The sequence below is a fragment of the Mobula hypostoma genome, chromosome 7, assembly GCF_963921235.1.
Source record: "Mobula hypostoma chromosome 7, sMobHyp1.1, whole genome shotgun sequence".
NCBI lineage: Eukaryota > Metazoa > Chordata > Chondrichthyes > Myliobatiformes > Myliobatidae > Mobula > Mobula hypostoma.
Window position 1 is genome coordinate 5,365,066 of NC_086103.1, and position 24,677 is coordinate 5,389,742.

Here is a 24,677-nt window from a genome sequence, read left to right on the forward strand (position 1 = left end):
GAGATTGTTAGTTTGAAATGAAATTGATTTTAAAATGGTTGCTATTTTCAGATCTGACACCTCACAGCATTCCATTATATAAGCTATCTTTTCTTATAATCATTGTACTTTATCATGCTCCTGTTTGAAATGCAGCATCTTGGTAGACTTCTAAAATTGACATAAAATGCCAATTCCTTCAATCAAATGTAATTTTCAAGATAGAATTGGACTTTGATCTGCTCTGTAATGAAATTGAATTCACTAAAATTATTGTATTTGAAGACCAGTCCTTCGTTTCGTCTCTGTCTTAATTCTCTTTCATTCTCATTCTCTCTTTTTCTCTTTCCTTTTATCTGAAACCTTAACTATCGTTCTCTCCATCTGACAGCCTCTCTCACCCAAAAAAAAAGCTTCTGCAGGAACTCAACATCATGGTGGGAGATGGACAGTCAATGTTTTAGGTGGATCTGGTGACAGTTCTCGACCCAAAATTTTGACTGGTCATTTCTCTCCGCTGATAGACATAGACATAGAACAATACAGCATAGAAATAGGCCCTTTGGCCCACAATGTTGTTCCGAACCAGCTAAAAAGCTCCTCTAAAAGAACCTCCAAAACCTCCTACCCAAACGTATCCTTCCATAGTCTTCATATTCATGTGCCTATTTAAAAGTCTCTTAAAAATCTCTAATGTATTTGCCTCTACCATCATTTCAGGCAAAGTACTCCAGGCATCGACCACTCTCAGAGTATAGAACACCTCTCACATCCTCCTTGAACCTACCCTCTCTCACTGTCAATGCATGCCCTCTGGCATGAAGCATTTCTACCCTGGGAAAACGATATTCCCTTACTCCATCTTTGCCTCTCATAATCTTCTAAACCTCTATCAGATTGTCCCTGAGCCTCCACCACACCAGAGAAAACTATCCAAGTTTATCCGCCTCTCCTGATAGCACATACCCTCCAAACCAGGCAAGCCTGTTCTGCACCCTCTCCAAAGCCTCAGCACTCTTACTGTAATGGGTCCAGGACCAGGACTGTATGCAATACTCCAGATGTGGCCTATCCATTATTCCATAAAGTTGCAACATAACCTCTTGACTTTCACATTCAATACCTCAACTAATAAAAGCAAGCATTCCATAGGTCTTCTTAACCACCCTTTTGACCTGTGTAGCCACTTTCAAGGAGCTATGAACTTGGACCCCAAGATATCTCTGCTCAGTACTGTCTCCTTGCATTTGTCCTACCAAGGTGCAACAGATCACAAATGCTGCCTGACCCACTGAGTTCATCCCAAGGTTCCATGTGCTTCAATTTCTACCTTCTACTATCTCTTCTGTCATTTTCTACATATCTACCTCTTATCCTCTTAATCACCTAACTTCATCTCCCTCTCACTCTCTTTCTCATTCTTTCCCACCCACTCTCTTCTCAGTTTCTCTTGATTATACTTTTTCTGCTGATTCTATCACTCTCTCTCTCATTCCACTGCTTTTTCTCTATCCCTCTCTCAAATTGCCAAGTACATTTATCATAAAAATATGTCACTGTATACAACCCTGTGACTGCGTAATCAACTTGCTTCTCTCATGCATTTTCTCAATCAGAACTGCATGGTTATAAATCACTGTTTCAGAGTTTAACGTTCAAAGTAAGCTTATTATCAAAGTATGCTACTGTATACAACCCTGAGATTGTATAATTGTCGAGGGAGTGGCTGGGGGGGGGGGTGTGGAATGCCACAGTAGCATAGTGGTACCACGATGTTTTACAGTATCAGTGACCTGGGTTCAATTCCTGCCACTGCCTGCAAGGAGTTTATACGTTCTCCCCATGACCCTGTGCGTAGGTTTCCTCCAGGTGCTCGGGTTTCCTCTCACAGTCCAAAGATTGCCAGTTAGTAGGTTAATTGGTCATTATCAATTGTCCTGTAATTAGGTTAGGGTTAAACTGGGAGCTGCTGGCTGGTGCGGCTCGAAGGGCTGGAAGGGCCTATTCCACACTGCGTTTCAATAAATAAATATATTCGGTATGTCACCACATAGGCATCCATTAGTCTCATGAGATCATAGATTTGCGCCTCGGAAGGTTTCCAGGGTGCAGGCCTGGGTAAAGTTGTATGGAACACTGGCAGTTGCCCATGCTGCAAGTCTCCCCTCTCCACGTCACCGATGTTGTCCAAGGGAAAGGCACTAGGGCCGATACAGCTTGGCACCGGTGTCATCACAGAGCAATGTGTGGTTAAGTGCCTTGCTCAAGGACACAACACGCTGCCTCAGCTGAGGCTCAAACTAGCGACCTTCAGATCACTAGACTGACACCTTAACCACTTGGCCACAGTGCCAACACATACTACTCTGAGTCACCATATACTAATCTGAGATTCACTTTCTTGCAGGCATTCACAGTAGATCAAAGAAATACACTAGAATCAATTAAAAACTACACACAAAGACTGACAAACAACCAATATGCAAAAGACAAACTGAGCAAATGCAATCGATGGATGGATGATGAAAACATGAGTTATAGGTCCTTGAAAATGAGTACATTGGTTCAGTGTTGAGGTGAGTGAAGTTATCCACGCTGATTGGATAAAAGTTCCTGAACCTAGTGGTGTGCTCTCTTACTGGAATTCATTGGATCAGTGTGCACAGATCCTATTTCATACAGTTCTCAAGGTTAATGAATAACAAAATCATTGTCACATTTTCTCTAATCACTTGAGACTTTCCAGTATCTGTCACTCTACATCTAGTGTCCTGATCAGCTGGAGTCTAATTGAAACATTTAGAAAAAAGTACAGAAGCTGCTAGAAATCTGAAAGAGAAACAGAAAGCTCTGGAAATACTTAGCGGGTCAGGCAGCATTCATAGAGATAAACAGACAATGCTTCAGATCTGTGACCTTTTGGCAAAACGGATTCCTTATAGATCGAAGGATAAACCAGGAGCTCTGGCCTCAGACTGACAGAATAGCCTTTGGCAATCACACAGGCTCAGACTATAATTCAGAGCAATAGACTAACACAATAGAGATGAGGCATTCAGTCCTTCGATTTTGACCTGGATCTTTTGAAGAGGCATTGAGTAATAGAGTATAGAAGCAGACCCTTCAGACCAACTTGTCCATGCTGACTATGGTGCCCATCAGACTCATCCCATTAGCCCAGGTTTGGGCCACATCCCTCTAAACCCTCCCCTATCCATGCACTTATCCAAATGTTATTTAAATGCTGTTGAAGATCTAACTTACTTTTTCCCACATACCTTTGTGTTTTTTTGTGGGTTTTTTTGGTTCAGGTATTTTTCCAATCCACTTTTGAACATTTCACTTGAACTTATTTTCATTGCCTTGTGAGAAACTGCGATCCCTTCCCTAGTTCCCGGAATCTTTTTCCCTGTTGTTCTCCATCCTCTAGCCTTTTGAACCAGTTTTTTTTAAAAACTCAAAAGTGATCTTTAAAACTACAAGGAGAACCCCTGACACTTTGATCCCCAGTGACCTTTCTGCCTAATTGGAAGAGTTAGGCTGCTGGAGTTATTTTCAGGCACTTACAGTTGAAAGCCAATTGCACTCATTTTCTGTCAGCAAACCTTTTAGCTAAAAAAGATGTTACCATCCCTGTGGGACAGCTTTTTCCTTGGATCTGAATCTGGAGTAGTGCATCTGAAACTCTTCTAATCAATTTAAGTGGCTCAGAAGTATTTATTGTCATCATCTTTGACTTAATAAGTGGAAACAGAACACTTGTGTTTGAGACACAGAGGTGGGATTTCTGAATGAGGTTGTATGTAGGTTAGTTGGTTTGGGGCTTGAAGCAGAATATTGTCGTTAAAGGTTCGTAGTTCACTTATGGTTGGGACCTGCTTGTCTTCATCTTTTCATTTCACAATCTCAATATTTATTGCTTATTTGTTTATTGTTTCCTTCTTTTTGTATTTGCAGATTGATCTTGCACACTGGTTGAGTGCCCAGGTCGGTGTGGTCTTTCATTGATGCTCTTGCGGTTATTATTCTATTACGGATTTATTGAGTATGCCCACAAGAAAATGACTCTCAGGGTTGTATCTGGTGACATATATGCACTTTGATAATAAATTTTCTTTAAACTTTGATATAAAATGTGTATCTTAGAGCCTGTCTACCCTCTCAAGTAAATGAGAAAGAGTGAAGACCACTACAGCATAGAAAAAGGCCCTTTGGTCCAAATAGTCTGTGCCAAACACTTAATCTGCCTTGTTCTATCAACCCGCACCTGGACCGTAGCCCTCTGTATGCCTCCTGTCTATATCTTATGGAACCCGTATCCATCACAGCCCATCACACAGTCATACCACTCGGCAAGTGAAGAAGTTCCTCCTCAAGTTGCCTTTAAACATTTCGTCTTAACCTCTAGTTCCGGTCTCAACCAACCTCAGTGGAAAAATTGCCTGCTTGCACCTACCCTATCTATGCCCCTCATAATTTTATCTACTACCTTGTTGAGATGGTGCTGTCCATGGTGGGGAGTGCTGCACGCAGGATGGAACAGGGAGTGTGCACTACCCTGTACAGTCCCTTGAGTGTTGAACTTCCCACTGCAAGCCATGAAGAAACCAGTCCCAGCCAGGATACCTCCTACAGTGCATCTGTAGAAGATTGAGTGTTTCATGATGTGTCACATTGACACCTGAAGCTTCTGCAGTGTAGCAGCTTAGAGGGCAGTCAAGTGCCTGGACTTTACCTGAAGAGACAGAAGTATACAAGTAATAATTATGTTTCCCCATCCTATAGTCATGTCTAGTGCAAGTTCATTCACATATTTGCATGCAAACTATCTTCCAAGCAGCTGTTAAGAAGTTGCAAACATTTTGTGTATTATTTTGATATAAGGTACGGTCCATCTATGGGAGATCTGATAGAGGTTTATAAGATAATGAGAGGCATAGACAGAATGGACAGACAATACCTTTTTCCCAGGGTTGAAATGTCTAAAACCAGGTGGCAAGCATTTAAAGTGAGAGAGGTAATTCCAAAGGAGATGTGAGGGGCAAGCATTTTACTCAGTGAGTGGGGAGTGTCTGGAATACACTGCCTGGGGTGGTGGTTGAGGCAGAGACATTAAACTTTTAGGAGACGTGTAGAAAGTTTCATGAATATGAGGAAAATGGAGTGATATGGACAATAAGTAGGCAGAAGCAATTAGTTGGCCATTTGATTACAAAATTAACTGGTTTGGCACTTTGCTGTGGGCCAGAGGGTCTGTTCCTGTGCTGTACTCTTCTACGTTCTATATTCTATCCACAGAAACTGATAGGTTGTTACAGTTTCACTTTCCTGCTAATAGATTTGGATGTTTATTTAGCATGAAGCAGCAATTAGATGCTCTTCTGGAGAATGATGAAATGAAGCTCTAGATTAATGTGTGCTGCATGATGCGCCTATTGGACAAATTGATTGTTCCAAAACGCTAGCGAGAATCTGTAATCAGCTTTCAGGATGGCGCTTGTCTGACTTGAGAATTGCAGGCCCACTGGTTGCCATGGTGATCTCCCTGCACAATACTGGACTGGGTGTGCATCTAGAGTGGTCACAACGCATATAGTTTGAAAAAATATATATAGTAGTGTGGCTATTGTTTTTCAGTCTGTGCCTCTCCCTGTACCGGAGGTGGAACAGCTCTACTGATGTAAACTTCCGTGAGCAAACTTGCAATGAGGGATCTGATGGCCTGCAGAGTCAGGATAAGTTAAATACAACCTTACAATTTCTGCTCAAGAATTTACATTTTCTGCTCATGTTACAAACACCTTCACTATCCTTCCATCTACAACTTCCTATTCTTTGTGCATGATCTCGTCAGATCTGCATGTTACATCGCATGTTGCAATGCCTTCTGCTTGTCTCATCACACATTCTGCTTACGACATCACACATTTGCTCTTGACATCACAGGTTTGCTCATGACATCATACTTTCTGCTTGTGACATCACACTTTCTGCTCAAGATATCACACGTTTCTCTTGTGATGTCCAGACCCCGGTGACATCAGTAGTGTGGAATACTGTGAGTCTAGTTCACTGAATCATTGGCGAGACCATCAGCGGGAGGGGGAGGAGCTGAGCTGCGTGTCCTCGGCTGTGCACGGACCAGCCCCTCATGCTGCCGGATTGCCACTTGCAACTGCCCAGGGGAAGAGACGCTTGTGACGGTGTAGCACGGCATGAGGCCATGCTGATATGTGGGGCTAGCTGCTCTGGTTCGTGCAGCCCTCCAGTGTTCATCTGGAGAAAGACAAGCTGGAGTGCTTTCACCTGCGGCTGCAAACTAGCACGTGAGGATCGGACTGCTTACCAACAATATCCCATGCACCATCAGCCCACAGGACATGACACTCAGGGACTTGAACTATATTATTTTTGACTATATGTTTACTGCTATCATAATTATATGGCCGGCAGTGGAGGTCAAGTCATTGGGGGTATTTAAAGCAGAGATTGATAGGTATCTGAGTAGCCAGGGCATCAAGGGTTATGGTGAGAAGGCGGAGGAGTGGGACTAAATGGGAGAATAGATCAGCTCATGATAAAATGGCGGAACAGACTCGATGGGCCGAATGTCCAACTTCTGCTCCTTTGTCTTATGGTCTTATATGTACTATATGACTCTTGTGCTGTGTACGACTGTTATTACTGTGTTTTGTACCTTAGTTCCGGCGGAATGTTTTTTTGTTTGGCTGCATTCATGTATGGTTGAATGACAATTAAATTTGAACTTGAGCTTTCTGCTTACGGCATCATTCATTCCGTTCATGACATCAGACTTTCTGTTCATGACATCTGCTGAAGTTTTGATTCATTCTCACTAAAAGGATCAGCAAAGTTCCAGCCTCAGTCACCACTTCCATCATCTCTCTCTCACCTATTGCCTGCCAGGTCCTACCACAGCCCTGCCACTTACCTCTTTATAGTGGCTATCTCTCTTTTATCTCTAACTGAATGGGCTTAACCCAAAACGTCGAGTTCATCTCTCTCTACGGACTCTGCCTCACCTGCTGAATTCCTCCAGCACTTTTTGTTGCCCTGGATTCCAGCTGCTGCAGTCTCTTGCGCCTCCTAAATGTTCTACTTATGGGTTGGAATGTGAATGGGCAGCACGGTAGTGAAGCAGTTAGCAAAACACTTTACAGTTCCAGTGATCTGGGTTCATTTCCCGCCTCTGCCTGTAAGGGGGTTTGTATGTTCTCCCCGTGACGGCATGGGTTTCCTCCGGCTGGTCCTGCTTCCTCCCACGTTTCAAATATGTACCGACTGGTAGGTTTGTAAATTATCCCGTGATTAAGCTAGGATTAAATCAGGGGATTGTCGGGTTTGCATGGCTCAAAGCGCCAGAAGGGCCTATTCCCAAGCATCCCACCTCTCCCGGAAGTTCCGGGAGTCTCCTGCATATTGATAGAGGCTCCCTAACGCCCGGAAGTTATGTACAATATCCTGGAAATCGATTTTTTTGAGAAAGAAAGGGAGAACGAGAGCGAGAACGAGAGCAAGAGCAAGCATCCTGATTGGTCTCTCTTCGTGCTAAGTAGACCTATCAGTTTTCTCTGTGGGCAGGCTTTACAGTCGACCTCAAAAATAATGACAGTGTTGCTCGCTGCACTGTTTGCAATGGTGACTTTTCTATTGCCAATGGTGGGTTAAAATGTAAAAGACACGTTGAGGTGAGTTTAACAGGTGTCATTCGGTCATTAGCATAGCTAACGTTATTTAAACTAGCTAGCTGGCTGCTAAGGAGCTACTCTATTGATGTCCTACGTGATGAGGCCAAACTCCCTGTAGACTTGCTTAAAGTTGTAATAGAATAAACATGATAGGCATCCGTTAGTCTCATGAGACCATGGATTTGCGCCTTGGAAGGTTTCCAGGGCGCAGGCCTGGGCAAGGTTGTATAGAAGACCAGCAGTTGCCCATACTGCAAGTCTCCCTTCTCCATGCCACCAATGTTGTCCAAGGGAAGGGCATTAGGACCCATACAGCTTGGCACCAGTGTCGTCGCAGAGCAATGTGTGGTTAAGTGCCTTGCTCAAGGACACACACGCTGCCTCAGCCAAGGCTCGAACTAGCGACCTTCAAATCACTAGACGAATGCCTTAAACACTTGGCCATGTGCCAACACAACATGATAATATGATATAATATAATATATGTACATATTTTAATGTCACATTTTCTGCAAATACCCAACTTGGTTTACAGATTAGACAAAATCACTAAACAAAGTATTACATACTCTCTTGGAGGTCGACTGGGGGGGGGGGAAGATATGGGGTTGCAGGGGGCGGGGGTGCTACCTCCCTGAAATGAGTTTTTGCAGAGTGGGATGTCTGTATTCCACACTGTGTCTCAATAAATAAATAAATAAACCCAGTCTCTTGCTTGCTAGCTATGGATGACAGAGTGGAATGCAAACAACACTCAGAAGTGATGGGGAGGATCTACAGAGGATACAGGGAATGTGTTGCATTGGTTTAGCTTCCTTCAAAATCAATCAAGTAAAGTAGAATAGGGACTAGTTCATTAATATTAGTAAAGGTGGGCAGTCTTTGCAGGTCTCAGCAGATGTGAACTAAATTTAGGATTGCAACATTCTTAATAATAGGAGAAAGAACACCGAAAACTTTACCAAGATCAGGGAGAACTGATTTTGGGGGTGTGTATTCTGACCTGCCTGGATCTGCCCAGATAAACCTGCAACTGGATGGCTCCTGAGCAGAGTCTGTAGTACAACATTCAGAACACTAAACCTCAGGATCCCTCCATTGCCCTACTATACGGGAATAAAACGCACTATGTCTGCATTAAGCCAAAGATGTTACATTCAAACTTGGACGTCTGAATGCTGTCAGGAAAGGGAGAGATCAGCTCTCGGGAGAAAGACAAGTAGGATTTTTGTTTTGAGTTAAATAAAGAATTATTTAAGCCTTTAATTATTGAAGATGCATACTCAATGTCCCAGGAACAGCTTAGAGTCATAGAGTCATTGAACACTACAGCATGGAAACAGGCTGTTCAGCCCTTCTTGTTCATGTCAAACCATTAATCTGCCTAGTCACATCGACTCCACCCTGAACATAGCTCTCCATATCTCTTCCATCCATGTATCTATCGAAATTTCTCTTAGCTGTTGAAATTCACCCTGCATCCACCACTTCCACTGGCAGCTCATTCCACACTCTCACATCTCTCTTAGTTCTAGTCTCACCCAACCTCAGTGGAAAAAGTCTGTTTGCATTTACTCTATCTATACCCACTCCTAATTTTGTATACTTCTGTCAAATCTCCCCTCAATCTCTACATTCTAGAGAATGAAGTCTTAACCTATTCAACCTTACCCTAAAACTCAGATCGTCAAGTCCAAGAAACATACTTGCAAATTTTCTCTGCACTCTTTCAATCTTATTTAAATCTTTCCTGTAGGTAGGTGACCAATATACTCCAAATTAGGCTTCACCAATGTCTTTTACAATTTCAACATAACCGCAAATCCTATACTGAATTCATTGATTTATGAAGGCCAACATGCCAAAAACTTTCATTACAGCCATATCTACCTGTGACACCACTTTCAATGAATTATGGACCTACAGTTCCAGATACCTTTGTTCTACCACACTCCTCAGAGCCCTACCATTCACCATGTACAACTTACCCTGGTTGCTCCTTCCAAAGCACAACAGCTCACACTTGTCTGTATTAAATTTCATCTGCCATTTTACAGTCCATTTCAGCAGTAGGTCTAGATCCTGTTTTAATCTTTGATAGTCTTTCTCGCTGTCCACTACATCCCCATACGTAGCATCATTTGCAAATTTGTTGATCCGGTTTAACACATTATCATCGAGATCATTGATATTGATGGCAGAAAAACAACCCAGCACTGATCCCTGCAGTATGCCACTCGTCACAGGTCTCCAGTCCGAGCAGCAACTTTCTACTACCACTTTCTGGCTTCTCCACAAAGCTATGGTCTTATTTAATATTGCCTCATCTTCAATGCTGAGCGACTGAACCTTCTTGACCAACTTCCCATGCAGGACCTTGTCAAAGACCTTACTAAATTCCATGTAGACAACATCCACTGCCTTCCTTGGTAACTTTCTTGAAAAACTCTATAAAATTAAGTTATCATGACTTACCACACAAAAAGCCATGTTAACAATCCCTAACCATTCTCTGTCTATCTAAATACTTATATATCCAGACACTGAGAATAATTTCGAATAGCTTCCTCACCACTGAAGGTCACTGGCCTATAATTTCCTGACTTATGCAATTTCTGCACTAGCCTACGTCCTGCCTGATGATAGCTGCAACGAGATGGCATATGAAGATACTCAGGTTAAATTAAACCTTTATTACAAATCATAAAATGAGAATATTCAGATGTTATCAACTTGACTCTCAAGGCCAATATGGCCAATTTATAAAATAAAATTGCTTTTAAAACCTTCAAACCAAATGCCTTAATGCTTTTGTGTCTTACTAGCATTTGTTTCCAATTCCTTTTCAACCATAATCCATAAGTCATTGGAGCAGAATTAGGTTAGTTAGCCCATCATGTCTGCTCTTTAATTCCACCACAGATGGTTTATTATCCTCTCAATCCATTCTTCTGTCTTCTCCCCATAACCTTTGGCACCCTTATTAAATAGAGCCTATCAAACTACGTTTTAAATGCCTTGGCCTCTACAGATTCACCACCATCAGGCTAAAGAAATTCCTCCTCATCTCTGTTCTAAAAGCATGTCCTTCTATTCTGATTCTGTGCCTCTGGTCCAAGACTCCCCTTCTATAGGAAACATTCTCTCCATGTCCACTTTATCTCAGCTTTTCAACATTTGACAGGTTTCAAAGAGCTTCCAACACCACCATTCCTTTTAACTCCAGCGGGTGCAGGCCCAGGTCCATCAAAATGCTCCTCATATGTTAACTATTTCATTCCTGGGATCATTCTCATGAACTTCCTATGGACCCTCTCCTAAAACTGTTCACAATGTTCCGTGTGGTCTGACCAATGCCTTATAAAGCCTCAGCATTATATCCTTGCTTTATATTCTAGTCCTCTCAAAATGAATGCTAACATTGCATTTGCCTTCAACCTGCAAATTAGCCTTTAGGGAATCTTGCACAGGGATTCCCTAGTCCCTTTGTACCTCTGAGTTCAGAATTTTTTCCCCATTTGGAAAATAGTGTTTACCTTTATTCCTTCTGCTGGTGATTGGGTGATTTCACATGAATTTTCAAGGCAATTCCAGTGCAGATTCAAAGATTACTACCCATCGATTTTGATGTATTGCAATCTGTTTCATGAAAGGGGATGACAGCAGTCAGTCTGGGGAGAAGAAATGGCATCTTGAACCAGCGGGGATAACTTCATTCATCTTCACTTGCCCCATCACTGAACTGTTTTTACAACCTATGGACTCACTTTCAAGGACACTTCATCTCATGTTCTCAATACGTATTGCTTATTCATTTGCTATTATTATTTCTTCTTTATTTTTGTATTTGCACAGTTTGCTGTCTTTTGCACATTGGTTGTCCACTTGGTGGCTACGGTCTTTCATTGATTCTATTGTGGTTATTGGATTTATTGAGCATGCCTGGAAGAAAGTGAATCTCAGGGTTTTATGTGGTGACATATACTTTTTGTACTTTGATAATAAATTTACTTTGATCTTTGAACTTTCAAAGTTCATTTTCCTCTCCTCCATTCTTAAGAAGGGAAGACGATCTAGCCCATTGAGCCTGTAGTGCTGTCCTTGGCTGCTCTGTGACCTACTTCCTGCCTTTTACCCCATATCCCTTGTTAACTGCAACCTATCAATTCCAAGTTTAAAATTAACAATTGACCTACATTAAGTGCCTTCCGCATTAGAGAATTACAAAGTCCCACCCCTACTCTTTGTGTGGAAACGTTAACTCCACTCCTCTAAAGCCCGGTTTCAATCATTAGACTTACTCTTCAGCAGAAATATTTATTTTCCTTTCTTATCTCTTCTGAAAGCTCAGTCATAGGTGTGAACAGTACCAATATTCTGTGCTGGCCCAACTACGTTGACATTATCGCTAAGAAAACTCACCAATGCTTCTACTTCTTCAGGAGGATAAAGAAATGTCAAGTCACATTTATTGTCATTTAACTATATACATTTATACCTTCACTGTAGTATACATAATACATATATAACACAATAACTTAAGAAAATAAGGATGAAATCTACTGATGGATTACACATAAACAAACTAAAATGCATAAATTAAATATTGTAAGGTACAGAACAGATCAACCAGTGACACAATGAATGCAGTGTGGCAGAGTATTCAGAAGCCTAATGACCTCAGGGAAGAAACTGTTTTGCATCCTGTCCCTATTGACCATAAAAAAGCATTCTCTTTGAATGCATCACAGCTTGTATGGCAACAGCTCTGCATGTGATGCGAGAAACTGCAGAGAGTTGAGGACAAAGCTCAGCACATCACAGGACCCAGCTTCCTCTCTATGGACTCTTGTCTATACTTCCCGATGCCTTAGTAAAGCAGCCAGCATAATCAAAGACCACATCCGCCCCAGACATTCTCTCCTCTCCCCTCTCCCATCAGGTAGAAGATACAAATTCCTGAAAGCACATAACCCGCCAGGGTTAAGGGCAATTTCTACCCCACTCTTATCAGACCCTTGACGGACAACTTGTACGATAAGGTGGAGCCTTCACCTTACAATCTACCTTGTTATGATCTTGCACTTTATCGCTTACCTGCATTGCACTTTTTGAGTAGCTTTTACATTTTATTCTGCATTGTTATTGTTTTACCTTGATCTACCTTAAGTCTCTGTGTAATGATTTGATCTGTATAAATACATTGGAAACTTTTCACTCTATCTTGGGACATGACAATAATAAAAGAATTCCGATAGAACTTATTCCTTAAGATGTTGGACAATAAATTCTTAGTTTGTTTTTGTGAAGTCAGGCAGATGTTAAATCCGTTTGATTCCAGTGATTGCACAATGAGTTAGTTTGTCGCATTGAGGTTGCCGTGATTTTTGTCTTTTTATTCCGCGACTCTCTAGCCGTGATCTTTGTCTTTTTGTTCCACAACGCTCTATTCTGATACACTCTGTGCTGTTTATGCACAGTTAAGTACCTAATAATGTGGCCATAGGAGCGGAAACTAGTTTGGTCTTCTGCTGCTGTAGCCCATCCACTTCAGGGTTTGACAGGTTGTGCTTTCAGAGATGCTCTTCTGCACACCACTGTTGTAATGCGTGGCTATTTGCATTACTGTCAGCTCGAAACAGTCTGGCCATTCTACTCAGAACTCTTTCATTAACAAGGTTTTTTCACCCACAGAACTTGCATTCACTGGGTGGTTTTTGTTTTCCGCACAATTCTCTATAAACTCGACAGAATAGTGTGCGTGAACATCCCAGGTGATCAGCAGTTTCAGAGATACTCAAACCACCCCATGAGGCAACAACAATTATTCCATGGTCAACGTCTCCGGTATCACATTTCTACCCCATTCTGATGTTTGGTCTGAACAACGACTGAACCTCTTGACCATGTCTACAGGCTTTTATGCATTGAGTTGCTGCCACATGAAAGGCACATTAGACACTTGCATTAACGAGCAGACCACTGAATGTACAGCTACATACAGCTGTGGTTCTGAAATCTAAAGGAATAACAGAGAATCTGTTGTATTTATTGCATTTATAAAGCATGTTTTGCTTCATAAGGGTCCCAACGCTTGAAGATTATGAAGCACCTATGAATTGTAACCACCATTTCTGTAAACTGAGTATACCTTGCAGACAAATTGCTAGCATTCAATCCTAAATAGTTTGATGATGGTTTAAGTATTAATTATTGGTTAGCACAGGCACAGCTGGGTACATGATAATGAAAGGCCCCACCTGTAGGATATGATGGAGTAGGTTTGCAGCATAGCTAGGGGCAGAGACTGGTCGCATGCTACCAGGTTCAGCAACAATTTTTACCTTTCAACTATCAGGCTCCTGAACCTGTGTGGATAACTTCACTCACCCCAGCGTTAATCATTGAACTCAACCAATGGACTCGCTTTCAAGGACTCTGAAACTTGTGTTTTTAGTATTATTTATTTACTTATTTATTATTATTATTATTAGACCATAAGACCAGAAGACATAGGAGCAGAATTAGGCACTTGGCGTATCATGTTTGGTCAGCCATTCAATTTTAGCTGATCCTATTTCCTCCCCTCAGCCCCAGTCCCTGGCCTTCTTCCCATAACCTTTGTTCCAATCAAGAAGCTATTATTCTCTGCCTTAAATACACCCAACGACCTGGCCTCCACAGCTGCCTGTAGTTACAAATTTCACAAATTCACCACCCTCTGGCTAAAGAAATTTCTTTGCATATCTGTTTTAAATAATTGTCTGTCTATCCTGAGGCTGAACACTTTTGTCCTAAATTCCCCCGCCATGGCAAACAACCTTTCCACATCTACCGTCTAGGCTAGTGGTCACCAACCGGTCGATCTTTGAAACTTTCCCAGTAGATCCCAAAAAAAAGAAAAATAAATAAATACACAAATACTGTTGTAATGTAAGCATTATAAAAATAAGTAATACTAATTAGGATAATGGTAATATAGCAATACTCCAGCTACTGAAAGCTGTAAAGAGAGATTGTTTCCGGGTTGCGGGGTTTCAGTTCCGTTCTTTCTGCCCAGTGTGCATGTGTATAGCACCCCCACCATGCAACGCGGTAGAAAAGACCGGAAGTAAAACCCCACAACCCAGAAGCAACTTCTCTTTACAAACAGCTTTCCATAGCTGCATAGTGGGAGTATTGCTATATTACCATTATCCTAATTTGTATTAACTTATCTTTATGATGTTCACATTACAACACTTCTCCCCCTTTAAATTCCAACATTCCCCAAATGTAAAAGAACTGAGAAACAAAAAACAGTAGTGTCATTATCTTGCGTACCTCTGAAACTTATATTAGTGTCTCAGTAACAGCTTACCAATACAAAACACCTGAAAAACGTGGCAGATTCAACATTCAGTCTAACAAAGGAAACTGTCCATTCAAATGTTCAGTCTGTCAGGAGGTTTGTGAGGGCGCTGTGCTGCAACAGATGAAAATTATGAAATCTAAGTACAGGAGCTGTCTTACTGACAGACATCTCAGAGACTGTCTCAAACTGGCTGTCTGTAGTTATGAGCCAAATTTCAGCCCCAGTCATCACACTGAGTGGAACAGTCAATTTTTATCCATTTATTTTTCGTGTTGAAATCAAATTAAATAATGAAATATAGAATTAAAGGTGTAATGTGACCATTATAAAAATAAGTAATACTAATTAAGATAATGATAATATAGCAATACTCCCGCTACGGAAAGCCGTTTGTAAAGAGAGGTTGTTTCCTGGTTGCGAGGTTTTACTTCCGATCTTTTCTGCCTAGTGCGCATGCGTGTGACTAAACGATTTAGTAGGTCAATCTTGCCTTTCACTAAGGCCAAGGTAGGGGATCTTGGGCATAAAAAGGTTGACGACCAGTAGAGTAGGCCTTTCCACATTTGAAAGGTTTCAATGAGATCTCCCCTCATCCTTCTAAATTCCAGTATGATAACCCTATCATTCTCGGACTCTCCTTGTGAACCACCTCTGAACCCTCTCCAATGCCAACACATTTTTTCTTAGATGGGGAGCCCAAAACTGATCACAGTACTCAGAGAGAAACCTCGCCAGTGCCTTATAAACCTTAGCATCACATCCTTGATCTTGTATTCTAGACCTCTTGAAATGAATGCTGTCATTGCATTTGCCTTCAGCCTGACTCAACCTGCAAGTTAACCTTAAGGATGTCTTCACAAGGACTCCCAGTCCATTTGCATCTCAGATCTTTGGATTTTCTCCCAGTTTACAAAATAGTCTGTGCATTTCTTTCTTCTACCAAAATGCATGACCATGTATTTTCCAACACTGTATTTCATTTGCCACTTCCTTGCCCATTCTGCTCATCTGTCTAAGTTCTTCTGTAGCCTACCTGTTTCCTCAACACAACCTACCCCTCCACCAATCTTCATATTATCTGCAAACTTGGCAACAAAGTCATCTATTCCATCATCTAAATAATTGATACACAGCATAAAAAGAAATGCTCCCAAAACTGGCCCCTGAGGAACATCGCTATTCACAGGCAGCCAACCGGAAAAGGATCCTTTTATTCCCACACTCTGTGTCCTACCAATCAGTCAATGCTCTAACTGAGCCAGTAATACCATGGGCTCTTAACTTGGTAAGCAGCCTCATGTGTGGCACCTTGCCAAAGGCTTTCTGAAAGTCCAAATATACAATATCCATTGCATCCCCTTTATCTATCCTACTTGAAACTTCCTTAAAGAAATCCAACAGGTTTGCCAGGCAAGATCTTTCCTTAAGGAAACCATAAACAAGAGAAAATCTGCAGATGCTGGAGGTTTGAGCAGCACATACAAAATACTGGAGAAACTCAGCAGGCCAGGCAGCATCTATGGAGAAAAAGTACAGTTGGCATTTCGGGCCAGTCCTGCCGAAGGGTTTTGACCCGAAACGTCAACTGTACTTTTTTTTCTATAGACGAGTTCCTCCAGCATTTTGTGTGTGTGTTGCTTAAGGAAACCATACTGACTTTGTCCTATCTTGTCCTATGTCTCCAAGTACTCCATAACCTCATCCTTAACAACTGACACCATCATCTTCTCAGCCACTAAGGTCAGGCTAACTAGTCAATAATTTCCTTTCTGCTTCCTTCCTCCTTTCTTAAAGAGTGAGTTGATATTTTCAATTTTTCAGTCCTCTTGCACCATGCCACAGACCAGAGATTTGTTTCTTTTTGTATTTGTCTTTGTGTGTAGTTTTCATTGATTCTATTGTACTTTGTTCTACTGTGGTGCCTGCAAGAAAATTAATCTCAGCGTAGTATTTGGTGACATATACATATTTTCATAATAAATTTACTTTGATCTTTGAACACATAATTAAAATCAGTTGCAGTCTTAATACTTCTGGCATATGTCATGAAATTTCCTGTTTTTTGGCAGTAGTACTTTGCAATACATAATAATAAAAACTATAAATAACAATAAGTATATATATTTTTAAATACTTAAATATGTAGTGCAAAAAGAGGAAAAATAATTGTAAGGTAGTGTTTATGGGTTCATTGACCATTCTGAAATCTGATGGTGTAGGGAAAGAAGCTGTTCCTGAAACACTGAGTGTGTCCTGAAACACTGAGACTCCTGTGCCTCCTCCTTGATGGCCGAAATGAGAAGAGAGACATGTGTTAAATGATGGGGGTCCTTAGTGATGGATGCAGTTCGGAAAAGCTTTGAATAGTACCTTGGACTCAATGCTGAATTGAATAATTCGATTCCACCCGCTCCTCTGGCCACATGTCCCACACTCCTTGTGCTCCTCATGAATTAGTGAAGACTGAAAAACAAACATGAGGAAAAATGTCTTTGAACCTGAGTCGGGGGATAATTTCTATCCACTCGAGGGAGCACAGCACACCTTGATTTAACGTCATATCTAAAAACAATACAGCAGTCTATGCTATACTGAGAGTGTCAGGCTGGATTTGTGTGACCAGGGATCTACAGTGGGATTTGAACCCACAAACTTATGCCTCGTTGAGGTGTGCGTGAGGCCCACAGAGACACAGCTGGCTCATGTAGAGGGACAGGAGTCTGCTGTTATGTGGACAGATTCTCCCAGAGGCAATTGTGATGCCTAATGCTTTTACTACAGAGAAATCTGACAACAGAGGCAACTGTGAAAGGGCTATGTATTTGCCTTAGCCAAGAACAAGCCAAAATGTGAATATCTTCGAGACAACACTTTGTGAGGGACAGAAACTACCAACAGGAAGATGTTTCAGGAACATCAGGACTAGGACTGTCAGACTGGGTAACAGCTACTTCCCTCAGGCTGTGAGACTAATGAATACCCTGCCACCACCGAGGTCTTGTCACTAGGAGTTTATTGTTTACTGTTTACCTGTGCTGTGCACTACATGCATTTTTAAATTGTACAGAATGGTGCAAATGTCTTGGGCATATATATATAGATAGACATAGATAGATAGATATAGCTAGGGTACCTAGGACTTTTGTACAGTACTCCAGTAATTTTGTGTATTGCACTGTACTGCTGACACACAAAAGAAAACAAATTTCATGACATGTGTGAACGATGATAAACCTGATTCTGATATGTGTCTCTTTTGTGGACCAAGAGTGGGAAGGGAGCAGGGCGAGGAGAATGATGTTTGGGAAAAGAAGGGAGAGGGGAGGGAGTGGGAAGCAAAGTTCAAAGTAAATCTATTATCTAAGTACGTGAACGTCATCATAAACATCCCTGAGAATACATTCTGTAATCAATAAGTCACTTGTTTGGATTCAAATGACCTTCCCTGTGTCTCAGGGCTGGGTGTGTCTTCACCTGTTGCACTCCTTCTCTGCCACTTGTCCCACACCCGTCTTGCAGCACACCACCCTCGCCATTCCCTACACCCGTCGCTCCCAACAAACTTATAAACTTGCTCTTCGCTCCACGTTGACAAATATAGTACTGTGCAAAAGTTTTAGGCACCCTTGCTATATATATATATATATATTATATATGTGCCCAAGACTTTTGTACCGTACTGTATATTAGTTATAATAGGACGATGTTTGGGAAACAGAAATAAGAGTACATACAAACAAGAGAAACCTGCAAATGATGGAAATCCGAGCAACACACACAAAATGCTGGCGGAACTCAGCAGGCCAGGCAGAATCTATGGGAAAAAGTACAATTGACGTTTCGGGCTGTAACCGTTCAGCAGAAACCCTTATACAATACTGTACTTAATTAACTTATTTGTGGTAATATTTTGTTTTATTTGTTGTATGTATATGTCTTGTGGTGACCATGGTCCAGAGGAATGTTGTTTCATTTGGTTGTGTGTACAATACTGTGCAAAAGTCCTAGGCATGCTTGCTATACAGTATATGTATGTGTCTAAGACTTTTATACAGTACTGTGGGGACAGTCGGATGACAAGACACTTGAATTTGAACTTGAATTTGAAACAAGACTTCAAAGCTTGTCAATGATTTAGCATGTTATCTTTCTGATTGCAACCTTACTGGCCAGAGGTTGTGGTATGTCATTAATGGAATTAATGCTATATTCTTGATATATGACCTTGGGCTTGAACCTGTCTGATGAACCTCATAAAGCGGAGTTGCTGAAGGAGCTTCAGAATTAGCTGTCTTGAGGTGGCATGGCACTTAACCACGAGATAGCAATAAGCTTGAAGGAATGCACAGAAAATTAACAAGAATGTTGCTAGGACTTGAGTCATAGGGGAAGTTTGAACAGGTTAGGACTTTCTTCCCTGGCGTGCATGAGAATGAGAGGAGATCTTTCAGAGGTATATAAAATTATGAGTGGTGAATGCTCGCAGGATTATTCCTGTCAGATTGGGTGAGACTGGAACTAGAGGTCGTAAGTTGAGCATGAAAGACGAAATGTTTAAAGGGAATCTGGGGCGAGATTTCTTCACTCAAAGGGTTGGGGCCAGTGTGTAATGAGTTGCCAGCAGAAGTGGTTGATGCGGATTCAAATGTTACATTTAAGAGAAATTTGGATATGGATGAGGGAGATATGGAGGGTTATGGTCCAGGTGCAGTAGATGGAATTAATCAGAAGATCAGGTTTGCATGAACTAGATGGGTTGAAGGGTCTGTTTCTGTCCACAGTAAGTCCATTGTAGTGTAAAGTGGTCACAGTCCTGCTATATTTGAAGTAGTAATGAGGGTTGTGCAGGTTGATTCAATAAGTGAATGGTTGAAAGGAATAGCCTTCTCGAGGCAGCACCTCATATAAATATTAACACTGGTGATGAGGGATGTATTGGGCTGAGTCCACTATCGTCTGCAGCTTCATATTCAAATTGCCATCCCGGACCACGATGAACAAGTCAGGATACTTTCAGCAGTGCTTCCCTGGAAGCTTGTTCAAGTGTTAAATGACACGCCGAACTTTCTAAAAAAGTTGGGACATTGGTTTGCCTTCCTTGCGACTGCATTTGGTTCACGTTCAAGCTCAGTCTCAAGGTTATTGTCATTCAACCATTCAGTATGGAGCAATATCTCATGCACATATACATAGCTCGGGTGCTTAAGATTTTTGCACAGTACTGCTGCTGCTGCAAAAAGGGTCAAATTTCATGACATATGTGAGTGATGATAAACCTGATTCTGATATGGGTCTCTATTGTGGACTGAGAGCGGGAAGGAGGCAGGGAAAGGAGAATAATGATTTGGAAAAGGAGAAGGTAAAAGACAGGGAGTGGGAAGCACCAAAGAAACAATCTGTAATGACCAATAAATCAATAGTTTGGAATCAAATGACCTTGCCTGGTGTCTCAGGATGGGTGAGTCTGCAATCACACCACCACCCTAGCACTCCTTCTCTGCCCCTGTCCAACACCCCTCCATCGTTTCTCCACCCTCGCCATTGCCAACATCCTTTGCTCATGCCAGATTTACAAACTTGCTCCCTGCTCCACCTTGACAAATACAGTACCGTGCAAAAGTCTTAGGCACCCTGGCTACAGTATATATCTGTGCTTACGACTCTTGCATTGTGAAACAACGATCCTCTGCACAACATAGTACATATATCTCACACACAGCACAAAGTAATATTACCACAAAAAATTAACAAATAATAAATATATTACAGAAGATTGACATTTAGCATAAAGTGCACTTACAACACAAGTTAAAAAGTAAACGGCGTAACACTAGTAGAGTTAGTGGGACCAGAATAGATCATCCGATATGTTAACACTCAGGAATTTTAAGATGCTGACTTTCTCCACCACTGATCCCCCAATACACTGTAGAGTGGTGCAGGTTCACCCTCCTGCCCCTTCCTGGAGATGAACTAGGGAAGGGGAAAGTTTGCGTATGGGATAAGCTCCAGCAATATCCAATTTCATGTAAACCAATCTAGATATTGTGTGAATGTCACAAGTGCTATTTTGACCATTCTTCACACAAAGTCAGCTGCGGTTTTATTTGTCTATCTAAGCACTTCCAGTGATGGGAATCTCATAAAGTGGCAAAGAGTCTTTTCAGAACTGATCCAATTTCCATAAAATCAGGAATCATATTAGAGAGCACTTAAAGGTGTCAATGTACATGTGTGTCTCTTCAAATACCTCTTTGTAATTGTATCTGGTTCACTGCAGCTGTAATGTGCAGTCTTATGAACAAAAGACCCATATATAAATTCTCTCTTATAGATAAACTCATTGCCTCTGTTAGCATCCCTGAGAACGTGTGCACCTTCCCTATAGAAGAAATGTTATCTTGACATCGGTTTAAAACTCTTGACAAGGAGATTATTCATCACACTGGCGCCATCTTTGACACTGAGATGTACTTCCAACTACACTGTCATCATAACCGCGTTTTAATCTCCATTGTCATCTGTGCCTTTGTTAACTCAAGGCTTTACAATTCTAACATGTTGCGAGTAGTTGAAGGGTGGAAGTTCAAAGTTCAAGGTATATTCATTATCAAATGTATATGTCATCATATGCTACCCTGAGATTTATTTCCTTGCAGGCATTCACAGTAGAACAAATAAATACAATGGAATTAATGAAAGATACACGCAAACATGACCGACAGCCAATGTGCAAAAGAAGACAATCTGTGCAAACACAGAAAAAAACAAATATCAGAATCAGTAAATAAATAAATAGACAAATGAATGGATGGATAAATAAATAGATAAATGAACAAACAAACAAATAAATAAGTCTGAGGACATGAGTTGTCGAGTCCCTGAAGGTGAGTCCGTAGGTTTCAAAGGTACATTTAATGTCAGGGAAATGTATACAATATACATCCTGAAATGCTTTTTCTTCACAACCATCCACAAAAACAGAGGAGTGCCCCAAAGAATGAATGACAGTTACATGTTAGAACCCCAACTTCCCTCCTTCCCGCGTGTAAACGACAGCGAGCAACAATCCCCACTTCCCCCACTGGCAAAAGAAACCCATCAGCACCCCACCACTGAGCACTCAAACCCGCAGCAATGACACAGACTTGCCGTATCCCAAAGACTACTCATTCACCCAGTATTCGACATACCACAGACTCTCTCTCTCCCCAATAAGATGTCTCCGTTTCACAGCGAGAGGGGAGGCATAACAAAACAACTCGCTGGTTTATGAAGTTAAAAGCCTGTTGCGTCGTTTTTTCCGAGCTCTGTGCCCAAAGATCTCAGGTCTCTGGCCAGACAGCTGTAGATCTTCTGACTCCCACGACACACCGAGCTCGTTCCAGGGCACCGGCCTGCAATCCGCCCACCTCCAGAGCCACAAGATCTCGGACCTACGAAGGCGAGCGAAGCTGTTAGGAAGTGCCCTTGGCATACTGAATAACGGTCCGTCGTGAAACCCCGAGAGTGGGTCCCATTCCCCAGAGAACTGAAATCAGGGTGTAACTCCAGGTCAGGATCTTCAAAAGAACCTGAAACAGAAAAATAGCGATATTAAAGATAGAAATACAGTTGTTTCCAAAGATGCAAACAAAGGAGCCACCGTTAGGCACCATTGACTCTCCTAAGCTACTACTCCAGGAATCAGTTCAGTGTTACGGTGAGTGAAGTTATCCAATCTGGTTCAGGAGCCTGATGGTTGAAGGGTAATATCTGTTCTTGATCTTGGTGGTGTAGAGCCTAAAGGCTCCTGTACCTTCTTCTCTATGGTAGCAGCAAGAAGAGAGCATGGCCTGGATGGTGGGGTCCTTGATGATGGATGCTGCTTTCTTGTGGCAGCGCACTTTGTAGATGTGCCCAATGCTGGAGAGAGAGCTTTCCCTGTGGTGGACTGGACTGCATCCATTACTTTTGCAGGCTTTTCCACACCTTTGATGTGGAGGGGATGCTCACTGAGGCTCAGCCCACAAATTGTCGTGCCTTTGAGCTGAACAAATTAACTGAATGTTAGATTGATCTTGGATCAGGTTAAAAGGTTGGCACAACACCATGGGCTGCAGGGCCTGTACTGTGCTGTAGTGTTCGATGTTCTATGTTAAATGCATTGCACTGCTTCACTGCTTGCCCTTGCGTATAAAGAGAGAGGACATAAAAAATGATTTTAACATTGCTCATATCATGCCACAAAGTTGGTTTGTGTATGAACAACATAACTATTAGCTTGGCAGAATTGCATGGATACTCACCTCTTCTACTGCCCATGCATGAGGAGGAATTTCTTTAGTCACGTGTGTGGTAAATTTGTGGAACTCATTGCCATAGACAGCTGTGGAGACCAAGTCACTGGGTATATAATGGCTTTATAAGCTACTGGTCAGACTACACTTGGAGTATTGTGAATGGTGTTGGCTCCCTTTGCTAAGAAAGGATATGCTGGCATTGGAGAGGGGGCAAAGGATGTTCACGAGAACGATCACAGAAATAGAAAGATTTATGTATAGGGAGTGTTTGTTGTGCTGGGCCTATACTTGTTGGAGTTTAGAAGAATGCGGGCAATGTCATTGAAACCTAGTGACTGTTGAAAGGCATAGATAGAGTGAAAAGTGGGAAGAATGTTTTATATAGAGGGGGAGTCTAGAACCTGGAGGCACTACCTCAAAATAGAGAGACGTTATTTTAGAACAGAGAAGAAGTAAAATTTCTTTAGCCAGAGGGTGGTGAATCTGTGGAATTCATTGCCACAGGCAACTGTGGAGGCCAAGTCACTGGGTAAATTTAAAGCTGAACTTGATAGGTTCTTGTTTAGTAAGGGGATCAAAGGTTACAGGGAGAATGCAGGAGAATGGGGTTGAGAGGAATAATAAATCAGCCATGATGGAATGGCAGAGCAGACTCTATGGGCCAAGTGGCCTAATTCTGCTCTGATGTTTTATGGACCCTTTTGGTCTATACTTAAAGCAGAACTTGACAGGTTTTTGGTTAGTAAGGGACATGAAAACTTGCTGTTAGTAAAGTAGAATTGGAGAACTTTATTTAGATTATAAGATCAGATCGTTGAGGCTTGTTTCCCATAGATCAAAGGAGGCAGAAGAGTGACCTGAGGGAGGCATGTAAAATGCTGAGAGGCCTAGGCAGAATCCTTTACTCACAGTTGGAGTGATAAAAATAAGAGAACGTTGTGTAAGATGAAAGAGAAGAGTTTAAACGAGATTTAAATGAGGGATAAGTTTTTCCATTGAGAATCAAAATCATAGGAAAGTACAGACAGAAACAGGTGCTTTGCCCCACCTAGACCATGCTGAACCAGTTAAATTGCCTGCTACCTTCGACCTGTACTGGCACCATAACCCTACCATAGCCCTACCATCCATGTACCTTTCCAAACTTCTCTTAAGTATTGAGATCAAGCACACTTGCACCAATTGCACTGGCCCCTCATTCTGCACTCTCACCACCCTCTGAGAGTGATTGATATCCAGAACACATTGCCATAGGAGGTGGTGAATTCAGATGCCATTACTATCTTTAAGAGGCATTTAGACAAGGACTTAAGTAGGCAAGCAATGAAAGGATATGGACTTGATGCAGGGAAA

At 41.7% G+C, this 24,677-nt stretch overlaps 1 protein-coding gene across 3 annotated transcripts in view; it reads left to right on the forward strand.

The window, feature by feature from the left end:
- Nucleotides 1-24,677, forward strand: part of LOC134349117 (protocadherin-1-like) — a 524,282-nt gene that overhangs the window by 484,570 nt on the left and 15,035 nt on the right. Inside the window, exon 4 of one of the 3 annotated variants that reach the window (XM_063053003.1) lies at nucleotides 3,937-3,956. The exons of the other annotated variants lie outside the window; for them this stretch is intronic. Within the exon in view, the coding sequence (XP_062909073.1) occupies nucleotides 3,937-3,941 (5 nt within the window). The 3' untranslated portion in view covers nucleotides 3,942-3,956. Of the gene's footprint in view, nucleotides 1-3,936; nucleotides 3,957-24,677 lie in introns of those variants that run through there. 3 annotated transcript variants of the gene reach the window in all.